General features: G+C 43.4%; 1 protein-coding gene across 4 annotated transcripts in view; it reads right to left on the bottom strand.

Annotated features, from left to right (window-relative positions):
• Positions 1-8,076, bottom strand: part of LOC115168290 (protein SOGA1) — an 81,456-nt gene extending 73,380 nt beyond the window's left edge. For 2 of the 4 annotated variants that reach the window (XM_029723431.1, XM_029723432.1), the window contains exons 1-2: positions 6,633-8,076; positions 3,567-3,791 (exon numbers count right to left, since the gene is read on the bottom strand). In XM_029723431.1, the coding sequence (XP_029579291.1) occupies positions 3,567-3,791; positions 6,633-7,544 (1,137 nt within the window). In that variant the 5' untranslated portion in view covers positions 7,545-8,076. The remainder of the gene's footprint in view (positions 1-3,566; positions 3,792-6,632) is intronic. The other 2 variants (XM_029723429.1, XM_029723430.1) reach the window with 2 other exon arrangements.
• Positions 8,077-12,893: the final 4,817 nt, after the last annotated feature.

Below are 12,893 nucleotides of genomic sequence, written 5' to 3' on the forward strand. Positions count from 1 at the left end.
AATATGATTTATTATATCTGCTGCTGAGAGAGGGATGGAGAGAGGGAGAGAGGAGAGAGAGAGGGAATCCACCCTCCATCTCCCTATCTCACTAACCTCTCCTTTCCCTCCCTATATGCTAAGCAATATTGTGCTGCTATTTTTATTGATTTGGCCAAAGCTTTTGATACGGTAGACCATTCCATTCTTGTGGACCAGCTAAGGAGTATTGGTGTCTCTGAGGGGTCTTTGGGCTGGTTTGCTAACTACCTCTCTCAAAGAGCGCAGTGTTTAAAGTCAGAAAATCTGCTGTCTCAGCCACAGCCTGTCACCAAGGGAGTACCCCAAGGCTCGGTCTTAGGCCCCACGCTCTTCTCAATTTACATCAACTGCATAGCTCAGGCATTAGGAAGCTATCTCATCCATTTATATGCAGATGATAGTCTTATACTCAGCTGGCACCTCCCCGGATTTTGTGTTAAATGCACTACAACAAAGCTTTCTTAGTGTCCAGCAAGCTTTCTCTGCCCTTAACCTTGTTCTGAACACCTCCAAAACAACAGTCATGTGGTTTGGTAAAAATAATGCCCCTCTTCCTACAGGTGTTATTACTACCTCTGAGGGTTTAGAGCTTGAAGTAGTCACCTCATACAAGTACTTGGGAGTATGGCTAGATGGTACACTGTCCTTCTCTCAGCACATATCAAAGCTGCAGGCTAAAGTTACATCTAGACTTGGTTTCCTCTATTGTAATCACTCCTCTTTCACCACAGCTGCCAAACTAACCCTGATTCAGATGACCATCCTACCCATGCTAGATTACGGAGACATCATTTATAGATCGGCAGGTAAGGGTGCTCTCGAGCGGCTAGATGTTCTTTACTATTTGGCCATCAGATTTGCCACCAATGCTCCTTATTGAACACATCCCTGCACTCTATACTCCTCTGTAAACTGGTCATCTCTGTATACCCATCGCAAGACCCACTGGTTGATGCTTATTTATAAAACCCTCTTAAGCCTCACTCCCCCCTATCTGAGATACCTACTGCAGCCCTCATCCTCCACACACAACACGTTCTGCCAATCACATTCTGTTAAAGGTCCCCAAAGCACACACATCCCTGGGTCGCTCATCTTTTCAGTTCGCTGCAGCTAGCGACTGGAACGAGCTGCAACAAACACTCAAACTGGACAGTTTTATCTCAATCTCTTCATTCAAAGACTCAATCATGGACACTCTTACTGACAGTTGTGGCTGCTTTGTGTGATGTATTGTTGTCTCTACCTTTGTACTGTTGTCTGTGCCCAATAATGTTTGTACCATGTTTTGTGCTGCTACCATGTTGTGCTGCTATCATGTTGTTGTTATGTTGTGTTGCTACCATGCTGTGTTGCTGCCTTGCTATGTTGTTGTCTTAGGTCTCTCTTTATGTAGTGTTGTGTTGTCTCTCTTGTTGTGATGTGTGTTTTGTCCTATACTTATATTGTATTTATTTTACATTTTTAATCCCAAGCCCCCATCCCCGCAGGGGGCCTTTTGCCTTTTGGTAGGCCGTCATTGTAAATAAGAATTTGTTCTTAACAGACTTGCCTAGTTAAATAAAGGTTAAATAAAAAATGTAATTCAAATAAAATATGCAACTGGTCTATTGCTATGAGTACATGGAAGCTCAGCCCACACATCCTGTATATGTGAAGCCCAGAAGGGAAGGATATGGTATCTTTCACACCTGAGCCAAGTAAACAGTGAAGACCACTGATCACAGACAGCGTGAAGAGACCGTGGTTTATGACTATAAATAAAATACCTCAGTCGGTTTCCCCAGCAAATAAATGACAATAGCATCATAGCATCCAGGCTGGGAGAGAATGGTTTGATGTGAATGCATTAAGCTAGCTAGCTGCCTTGAAGAAAAACATTTGACCCAGACAGTGTAATGCAAGACTAATTCCATATCCTACTGGACATTCTTGGAGCAAATACTGTATTTCCCTTAGTGTATATCCATTGACATTGTGGTAGACCTCACTGTTTTCTATTTTCTGTATCAGACCCAGATGTTTCATAGCTCTGGAATTAGGACAGTGGGTCAGAGAGGCCAGAAAATGACCAGGGGTATCCCATGACCATCTCCAGATATCACACATATCAAACTTTATGCATGCAAGGGTACACACCCCTCCCCCCGCAGAGCGCTGCAGGGCAGGATGTAACAGGAAAAAGGCAACAGCTCAGCATGTGACTCAGGGAACAAGGACTTAAAACAATTACCGTAAGCCAATTTAAGTATAGCCCTACTACTACAGCCCTATCAACTTACAGTACGTTATTTTATGTGATGTTGGTTGAGTACTATGTGACTAATAAAGACTGAGTATTTTTGGTCTATAGAACCATCCCCAATGTGTTGAAACAACTTGTATCCACTGAATGTAACATAGCGTACTAGTGTTCAAGTTAAAGAGGGTTTACAGTGGCTGGTACAGGACAGGTCTCAAATATCACAAGGAATACATATAGCCCAAATAAAACATGTGACACACATTTCCTTTCCCAGTGCTTGGTTTGATGCTTGATTAACCCCTACTGTCAGAGAACAAAGCCAGCCTCACTGTTCAGATTAACTCAGTTTGGAGTGAGTCAGGAGGGCAAGGGAGTGTTTAAACCCAATTTGAGGGAACAAGAAGGGAACATTTGACCTGGTGTAGTTGGTAGCTAGAGGAAGCAATCAGGTATGTGTTGAGAGACTGGGCCTGGCTGTTTAGGAATACGGAGAGAGAGATGGCGGAGAGCAGAAGCTGCCGGGGTCACATCCCTGTGGTTTGTTTTTGGTTTCCTGTGTTAACAGCCTTTTTTGACTGGCTTCCCCCGGCCTGGAGAGCCTTGCACCCTCCCGCTGCGCCCCGATTGGCTGCCAGACCAATTCCTTATCCCCCAGAGTCAGCACAGAAACACCGCTCAGAGGCATAATATTAGATTGCCAGAAAGAAGGGGTGCTTTTCTTCCCGTTTCTTTCTCTCTCTTTTTTTAAAGATATACAACTGGACCGTTTTTAATGAGGGACAGCGGCCGGCCTTCAGGGGATGACATCATCACCCTCCACTCTCCTCTCCCCCTCTCTTCCCTCCTTCCTCGATTTCTGAGAAAGACCTCATTGAGCTTCTGTCACATGGAAATGGTTGACAAACAGCTGTGAATTTGGGATGTGTAACCATAGCCTCAGGTCAGTAGGAAGACCCACAACCAGAAATGTCTCTCCTGACAAGAAATCCCATCAATGGTTTGTGAATGGATGCATTTAAAGCCAAATGTAACTTTTGTCCTATGATCTGTTATCCCCCTATCTTTGAAGTTTCTAGAAGTCTGTGAACACCTAAATGCTAGCAATTACCCAATGTTCAGTATCTCTTCAAGTTTCTGTTTGTGTTGCTAACATATGAATTATGCATTGGCCTGCACACACGCATACACACACACACATGCACACACACACCACCGTAGCTGTCCATCAAAGTCGATGATGACAGACACACTCCACCCTTACAAACACAGTTCCATCCAGATTCTCTCCTTCTCCCCTCACCTTGACGTCCTGCTCCAGGGTTCGGATGAGCTCCCCGTCTACCTGTCCCGTCTGGGCCACGCGGAGGCTGCGCCTCTCGGCCTTGCGGAGGCGGTACTGCAGGATGCGGCAGGTCTTGTTGGCCTGCTCAAACTGCTGCCTCAGCTCCTGCAGCTGGTACACATCCTCCTCCATGTACATGTCCCTCATCTCCAACATCTCAGAGCGCAGCTCCTCCATCTCATCCTGGGGAGAGAGGATGGGGGAAGGATGGAGGAGAGAGGATGGGGGAAGAATGGAGGAGAGAGGATGGTGGAAGGATGGTGGAGAGAGGAGGGGGGAAGAATGGAGGAGAGAGGATGGTGGAAGGATGGTGGAGAGAGGATGGGGGAAGGATGGAGGAGAGAGGATGGGGAGAGAGGATGGGGGAAGGATGGAGGAGAGATGATGGTGGAAGGATGGTGGAGAGAGGATGGGGGAAGGATGGAGGAGAGAGGATGGGGGAAGGATGGAGGAGAGAGGATGGGGGAATGATGGAGGACAGAGGAGGGGGGAAGGATGGTGGAGAGAGGATGGGGGAAGGATGGAGGAGAGAGGATGGGGGAAGGATGGAGGAGAGAGGATGGGGAAGGATGTAGGAGAGAGGATGGGGAAGGATGGAGGAGAGAGGATGAGGAAGGATGGGGGAAGCATGGAGGAGAGAAGAGGGGTGAGAATAATTGGAAATGCTTACCTACCATATACAGGGTCTTGATGAGCCAATCATTATACTCATTCTAATCATTAATGTACAGTATATGTCAGCATCAGATCAGTCATCAACACCATCATTGTCACTGTCTCCTTAGCAGGATGTGTATCTTCCTCTCAGAATCATTAACAATGTATATATCATGAACAACCCCATCATAACTGGTAGTCTACATAACCAGTCCAGGGGTAAACCACTACAGAACACTGAGATTAATACAGAACTGAACTTTTCCCAGCTGACATATACCTGAATAATAACAATGTTATGATTTAAATGATTTATGATTTAAATCAAACACAAAAAGCCTTAGGGGCTTAACCTGGCATGACCTACTACTACTTACATAACAACACAGTGTGCAGTTAGAGAGGCATTAGCCCAAATCCTACAACCCCCCTGACAACGGGATAGTAATTGTAATATTCATATCAAAGCGTGCAAAACAAGACAGAAATAAGGCAGATCAAATATTTATAAGGGTGGTGGTGGATGAAATGTGTAGTAGTAGTAGTAGTAGTAGTAGTAGTAGTAGTAGTAGTAGTAGTAGTAGTAGTAGTAGTAAATATAAGCATTTTATCGCATGGCTGTGCGGAGGGCTGCAGTGCAGCGCACGCTGATAGAAGACAGGGGAATGTGGGTCAACCATTGCAGAGCTCGTCACTAGTGCAGCCCGGTACAAACAAGGATGTGTGGAATGAGGACGGTAGGCACACTCGACTGCAGCATCTGCACGAGGCAGGCTACCCCCAGAAAACAGCTGCAATAGTCAGACAGATGTGTAGAGGACCTAAGAGCGAAAGCACGGGATGAATAAATAAACCTGTGGAGCTCTGGTACTACTATGGCTGCACGCATGACCTGATTTTTACGCCTAATTAGACTGACTAATAAAAAAGGATGTGGCTCCCCATGGCTGTCTGTGGTAATCGGCAGGTAGCCTAGTGGTTAGAGCGTTGGACTAGTAACCGAGAGGTTACAAGATGGAATCCCCGAACAGACAAGGTACAAATCTGTCGTTCTGCCCCTGAACAAGGCAGTTAACCCACTGTTCCCTGGTAGGCCGTCATTGAAAATAAAAATGTGTTCTTAAAATAAATAAAAATCAATCAGTCAGATGGATAAGATGATTATGGTCAGCAATCAATCAAAAACCTAGCATGATTGTGGAAGTGTGCATGATGCCTTCATGCAAATGACTGTCCTAGTGAACCTTTGGTGGACTTTTGATCTTAGATGGCCACCACATAGTAGCCTAGGGAGGCCTATGTATACCATAATAATCATCATTCTAAATCTAATAATTATAAAGAAAGAAAATGTGCTTAAGGTAACCTAGAAGTTGATTGGATAACCCGTTGTCATGGTGCGCCTCTGCACACAGGCCTGTAGGATAATTTAATGAATTATTAAGCCCCCCCACTGAGGCAGTCTCCGTGACATGTGGCAATGATATTTGATGATAAAACACAATTAGTCAAGCTGTCTTAACCATGTCACTGTAATCAGGTCGTGCGTAACAGATGAGCGCCCTGCAACCACCTCCAACCACCGCTGATGTTTTGGGAATTCACTAACCACCTGACCATCATCAGCTGAGAAACATTGGGTTTATATTCTGAGATAACACTGACCACTCTAAGTCTCTGTGCCTTCAAAGGGTGGTAGTTCTTGTTGTTTTTGAACAAGAGTGAAGATGAGTTAACAATCATGCACTTAAGAAGTTGTTGGCTATGTGGCCAATTTGGGTTTGCCCTGATTTTTTAAACTTCAAGTTCAGAACAGTGATTATGCGTGAATATTTTATGCAAATGTTTTAGTTATTTTGGTGATCCAATGAAAACAGTAGTTCCGGCTCCATCTCTTAAAGCGACATTCAGCAGTTGAAACAACAACAAAGTGAATTCCCGCCCCTATTTCAGTAAAAACTGAAGGTTGGGTCTGGACAATGTAACCACTATCAAATTCACAGACAAAGATATGGTTGCAAGTGCTGACCATCCATGATATCAAAATGATAGTTTGGACCATGCATAGACCATGTTTTAAACATGTTTTGAGGCCATATAGTAAAACAAGCTTATATTTTGGGTTGTCTGTGGGACTATGACAGTTGAACTAAGCTCATGGGGCATTTCTAAGTTATTTTCTTCAAGAATCAATGGGTACAATATCATTCATTTTTAAGTAGAAAATGTAGGTAGCAGCTACAGATTGCCCCTTGAACAGAACCGTTCTTGGAGAGTAGGGTTTTGTTGTTGTTTTCTTTCACAAATGAGAGCAATCTGAGGGAGGAAATTCTGTAGTTGAAGAAAATCTGGGAAAAATATGCTTACTTTTAGGTAATCGTTTTCTGATCTCAGTTCCTCGATTTCTCTGACAAATTCTTCATGCATGCCATCCATGAACTCTTCCGTCAGGTCGGAGAAAGCTAGGGATGTGCTGGCAGGAACCCGGCTGTCGAACGAGGTGAGAGACCGTTCATCCCCGGGAGAAATGCTCCCCCCTACGGTCTCCACTCCCAGGGAGATTCGGTCCTTATCCACTGGGGTCTTGGCGTGATGGTCACCACGACTACTCCTATCCGGTGGCCCATGTCCGCAGTCACTGCTTGGTTTATCGCCATCAAGACCCCCGCCTCGGCTGTTGGATTCGGTGTCACTACTCAGAGCGTCCGTGGATAGTTTATTCTCCTCCGAGGCACAATCAGAGAGCTCGGAACTGCTATCCGTTGACGACCGTTTGCCCGCAGCGCAACCGGAGTCTTTGCTCTGGTCGTCGGAGGCGTTGCTCGCATCGGACACCTTCCTCCGACCACCTTTCATCGATTTACTGCTGCTCTTCTGGGCACTGGCTACCGATTCCGTGGATTTTCCCGTCAGTTTTCCTTTCTCTGATTTCGTCTCTTTCACGCTAACCGGACTACGCCTGGACACCCGGCTGCCTAAATGTATGGATCCTGGTTTAACGCTCAGTGTTGGTGTACCGATTCCTCCACGGATCTTGGTGAGGGACCATCCAGGCACATCCTTGGGTCTGGCGGGTGATGGAGCCCGATTCATTTTTTTCTTTGCGTTGACTTGAATTGGCTGCACTACCGGCTGTTGCTCGAACTGGTACTGTTGTTGAGGCTTCGCCTGCCCGCTGTCGGCGCTCTCCGTTCCGCTTTCCATTTTGTGCCTGTGTCTCCTTTCCTTCGGCGAGACAAAGTGAGTTGGCGAATTAACATCAGCCTTTGTCTTTGTCATTCATTCCGCTTTGACAACTACAGAAAAACAGAAATGAAACCCCTATCAGAAAAGGCAGAAGAAGTCGAGCTTTTATCTCACAACTGCAAACAAATAAACTGAAGCAATCCCTAATAAACCGCATTTAACAGCGCATAGAGATGGAAACGGCAAATTAGGCTACAATAACATAACACGCTGTAGGCCTAGTGATGTTTTATGGTTAATTCCGTTTAGGTTTTGGCACATCTTCTACTCATATTGCACTAACATATGCAACTCTATCTCGCCGGAGTGGTTCGCAGTGGTAGAAACAGAGTGGACGTGTGCTCGCGAGTTTCTTTCTCCGCCCAGCTTTAGCGGTTCTGTCTGTGGCGAAGCGCTGTCTGGAAACTCAGCATCACTTAGAGCTCTCTGCTGCCACCCAGACTTGTAGATCGTTTCAAGAAGCACAAGTAAATTAAATTCAGACGTAAACAATATTTGGACAGTATAGGCCGGCTGGTGCAAAGCTGACCATTGCAGGGAATGGATGACACGAATATAATTAATTCAGCCCAAATGTACTGGTAAACAATTAGGCAATGTTTCATATGAAACCCCTGCCTTTCTTAGCTGGCCAAATCCATAAAATAACATATACAGTTCTGCTTATAGAACATGTTTACCAGGGGGGTTCTAGGATTTCAGGACAGTGGGGGTTTAGCCCAAAGCCAGAGGTGGAATTTCAACAGCTAAATGCATCAGTCTGGTGAACTGTGTGATGAACATAGAGATATTAGATCTACTAAGAATTTTGTTAAACATGAATTCATGTGGGTGAACTATCCCTTTAAAATAGGGCTTGAAGAAAGTATTGCAGGGGGTTTGAAAATGTTCCTGCTATAACAATTCATTTCTCCAAGTCGCCCCACCTTCACAACAAATCTAAAGGTGGTTGAGGCCGACTAGTTGCAGAAACTTATCATCTTACAATACATAGGCAAGATCTTTTGTGTTTATGAGCTATTGAGAGTCCCCTTACCATCTCTGCCTAGCAGCTTTCACACTACTAAAATGAATAAATAATTGAGGTAACAGTTATTTCAATATAGCTTATTCTCGTTTTCATGACTTACAATCACTGACATAGCCTACCTACATGAATGCCGATAAAGATGCATAGCCTCTTGTCATTTATTTTCAAACACCCAAGTAGGCATATTAGATTTCAAATAAGTGTTACATCATCAAAATTGGGAAGAAGTGGAATTATAAAATACTAAAAGGAATAACAGTACTGTTCTTACTGACAAGCACACTAATTATCCTATAATATGATAGCCCATCATAAGGAATAGGCTTTGTTCCACTGACTTACACCAGCTAATGTGAAAGAAAGAAATGAAACAGAACATCTCAAGAAGACAACATGCCATAGCCTAAATCTACCCAGGACTACACCCTAATCAAATGATGTATTTTTTTCCCACTCTCTCCACTAGGATAAAACGTATACTTTGGGGATTTAAGGTAGAATGACTGAACAAGCTTGTTATTGAACAAAATAAGCTAATTAGCAGTCCGTGAGTAGACTAGTTTTAAAACGGGACAGGACATGGTTTATTTATCAAATGCTTCCCTTAAATTCATAATAGAAAAAAAACATACACTACCATTCAAAAGTTTGGGGTCACTTAGAAATGTAATTGTTTTAGAAAGAAAAACATATTATTTGTCCATTAAATTACATCAACTTGACCAGAAATACTGTGTAGATGTTAATGTTGTAAATGACTATTGTAGCTGGAAACGGCAGATTTGTTATGGAATATCTACATAGGCGTACAGAGGCCCATTATCAGCAACCATCACTCCTGTGTTCCAATGGCACGTTGTGTTAGCTAATCCAAGTGTATCATTTTAAAAGGCTAATTGATCATTAGAAAACCCTTTTGCAATTATGTTAGCACAGTTGAAAACTGTTGTCCTGATTAAAGAAGCAATAAAACTGGCCTTCTTTAGACTAGTTGAGTATCTGGAGCATCAGCATTTGTGGGTTCGATTACAGGCTCAAAATGGCCAGAAATAATGAACTTTCTTCTGAAACTCGTCAGTCTATTCTTGTTCTGAGAAATGAAGGCTATTCCAAGCGAGAAATTGCCAAGAAACTGAATATCTCCTACAATGCTGTGTACTCCCTTCACAGAACAGCGCAAACTGTCTCTAACCATAACAGAAAGAGGAGTGGGAGGCCCCGGTGCACATCTGAGCAAGAGGACATGTACATTAGTGTCTAGTTAGAAACTGACGCCTCACAAGTCCTCAACTGGCAGCTTCATTAAATAGTACCAGTAAAACACCAGTCTCAACGTCAACATTGAAGAGGCGACTCCAGGATGCTGGCCTTCTAGGCAGAGTTGCAAAGAAAAAAACATATCTCAGACTGGCCAATAAAAATAAAAGATTAAGATGGGAAAAAGAACACAGACACTGGACAGAGGGACTCTGCCTAGAAGGCCAGAATTCCATGAAGCTGCCCGTTGAGGACTTGTGAGGCGTCTGTTTCTCAAACTAGACACTAATGTACTTGTCCTCTTGCTCAGGTGTGCACCGGGGCCTCTGTCTGTCTGTCTGTCTGTCTGTCTGTCTGTCTGTCTGTCTGTCTGTCTGTCTGTCTGTCTGTCTGTCTGTTCTTTGTTTACTGTTTGAAGATGGGCATTTCTGCAAGATATGCCATCTGCTAGGTTGGGCATAGTGCAAACAAGGCACTTTGTGGTGCCAGGGCTACCATGGCTGCATCCTTGGCAGAGCCAGGATATGGCACGGAATCACAGGCGGCACCGTGGCCCAGCGTTTTATCGTTCACAGAGCTGGAACAGGGAGGGAGAGAACCAACACTCACTAAACATGGAGATAGTCCTTAATGATCTAACACCTTTTTCTTCCCCTTCCAGTTTAGATATTTGAAGTCCACCCGCTCTGGATATACAGGATCATAGACTATTACCCATATAGAAAAACTGCTGTCCAAGCAAGTCTTTACCATACAATAATTGGAATCCAGTCATCCTCAACATAAGTTTTGAGAACTTGTAATGGCTATTAACTATTAGCAGTGCTATTAAATAGCAGAAACAGATTTAAACCATAATTTAACTGCTGGTGGGATATAAAGTAACATTATTTTATAGTATGAATAACAAGCATTTCCTCTGCTTTCATCCCAGAATAACTAATAATGATATCAATATTAGGACCCTCTACTGCTCTGTTGTCCCTCCAGAGGCCTAGATGAACACTGTTTCTGGGGCCCTCTGGCGGTGCACTGCCACCAAGTCTCCAGAGTGATGGTTGGGATGCCAACAATGATGATAATTGTATGCTCATCTTTCATCTGGCCTTGTTATTTTTTTCCTCTGCTTGTTGTGTGTTGACATTGTGAGTGACACAAAGGAATATAAATAGTAAAAAGATGTGATACAAATCACAGCAAATTATATTTACATTGATACAGTATGTGACCTTTGTATGCACGGGAAATCATCATTCAATTTGAGCTGTCTTTTGGTCAAATGGGCAAATAATAATGTTCTCACAACATCTGGATTGCCTTCAACTGAACTCTCAAAATAGTTACAGATTTCACTCATTAACATATTTAATCTAGGGAGACAGCATATCATGAAAACTGAATAGATTTCTGACCGAACTGATTGTGGAAGATCAATAAAATGTATCACAGTTCTCTACCTCCATCTAGTGGGGATATGAGGAACAGCCAGTAAGGACATTGCAAGGGAAATCAGGGCGTCAGCAAGAAGTAACAATACATATGATTACCCCCGAAACAATGAATATGACTACTCCTTGAAGTAAACAACATATCCTCACAAAAAAATAAGTCTGTGATAAGTAATTTGTGAAAAGCCTATTTGATTATAAAATATTTGGCACATCATTTTCAATGTTTCCTACGCTCAAAGACTTCGTTCAATCCAAATTCCATAAGAATAAAATCGTTTTGGACCCATAATTGTGATATGCCAAAAGAGAAAGATTTTTTTTTTTTCTCTGAATTACTTGAACAAAATTAGTCTGTGGCATTCTCCAGCCCTGGTTATCTGTGTAATTACCGTACATAATGCTGAATGAATGACTCTCTCTCTGAAGCTGGCTCAACAACTTCTCTTGGGTTGCCGTGAACCATCAGAGCGATGCCGCTTCAACAATGGCCATAATTATCCACTCTCTCTGTACATTCTCCCTGGTTTTCAGGGGGGTGTGAGTAGACAAACAGGTCCGTGTTTTATTGAAGAGCCCAGAACTGGGCAGTGCTTGAATGGAGAAAACAACTCCCTCACTCATCAAATCATCAGACTTATGCAACACAAGTTGGCAAAGATCCTGTCTGATCCACCCAACATCTCATCTGCTCTCAGCGAATGATCGAAGTTGATTGTTATGCTCTCTCTCCCTCCTCTTCCGTGTCTCTGTCTCCGTGTCTCTGTTATCTGAAACACACGCACGCACACACACACACACACGCACACACGCACACACACACGCACGCACGCACGCACACACACACACACACACACACACACACACACACACAATCATCTGCAGTGAGTGCATATTTGTGACAGGGTCACTGCAGGTCATGGCAGCAGCCAGTAGTCATTGCTTTATGATGATCTAAGGACAGGTGGGTGTATCAGTCACTGCTGCCACCATTATCGATGCGCAGAATAATACATGGCAACCAAACTTATTCCTCATTAATAATGCACTGCCTCCTGATTACTGCTATAGATCTACTCCCATCCCTCCCAGCTTTATCTTTGGTGCAGGACATGCTGGAAGTAGGTAGACTGGGAATGAAAAATACTCTCCCTGTCAGTTGCTGTATTTGATTGCCTAATGTGTCTACAATTGTCTGTCAATGTGATATCATTCACTTTAGAACACAGTTTGACATATTTGTAGAGGAGGTGTCTCTACTACAGTCCCATGGTTTTCTCTCATCTTCACCAGCATCATCAGTAAAGCATTATCAACTTCAATACAACCAACAATTACCATTCACCATTCACTGAGCCTTCATGCAGACATGCTTGTGCACCTGGCTTTGGCAGTGTCCATGAGAGCAGACAGAATGTGTTGGCTGTTGATGTTGTGTAGTAATGTCATGCGATTACGATATTTCAGATATAAATGATCAAAATGAAAAACAACACGGTGGCGTGGTAAGAAAATCGACCAAGTATTTTCCATAATCATTAATGATTTCATCTGTCCTCTGGAAATTGATTGTTGGGTCACATTTCACTTTGATAATAATTCGATATTTTGCCATACACCTTATCCCTAATGTGGATAAAACATGTT

This window comes from Salmo trutta, chromosome 30 (assembly GCF_901001165.1).
Source record: "Salmo trutta chromosome 30, fSalTru1.1, whole genome shotgun sequence".
In the NCBI taxonomy this organism is placed as follows: domain Eukaryota; kingdom Metazoa; phylum Chordata; class Actinopteri; order Salmoniformes; family Salmonidae; genus Salmo; species Salmo trutta.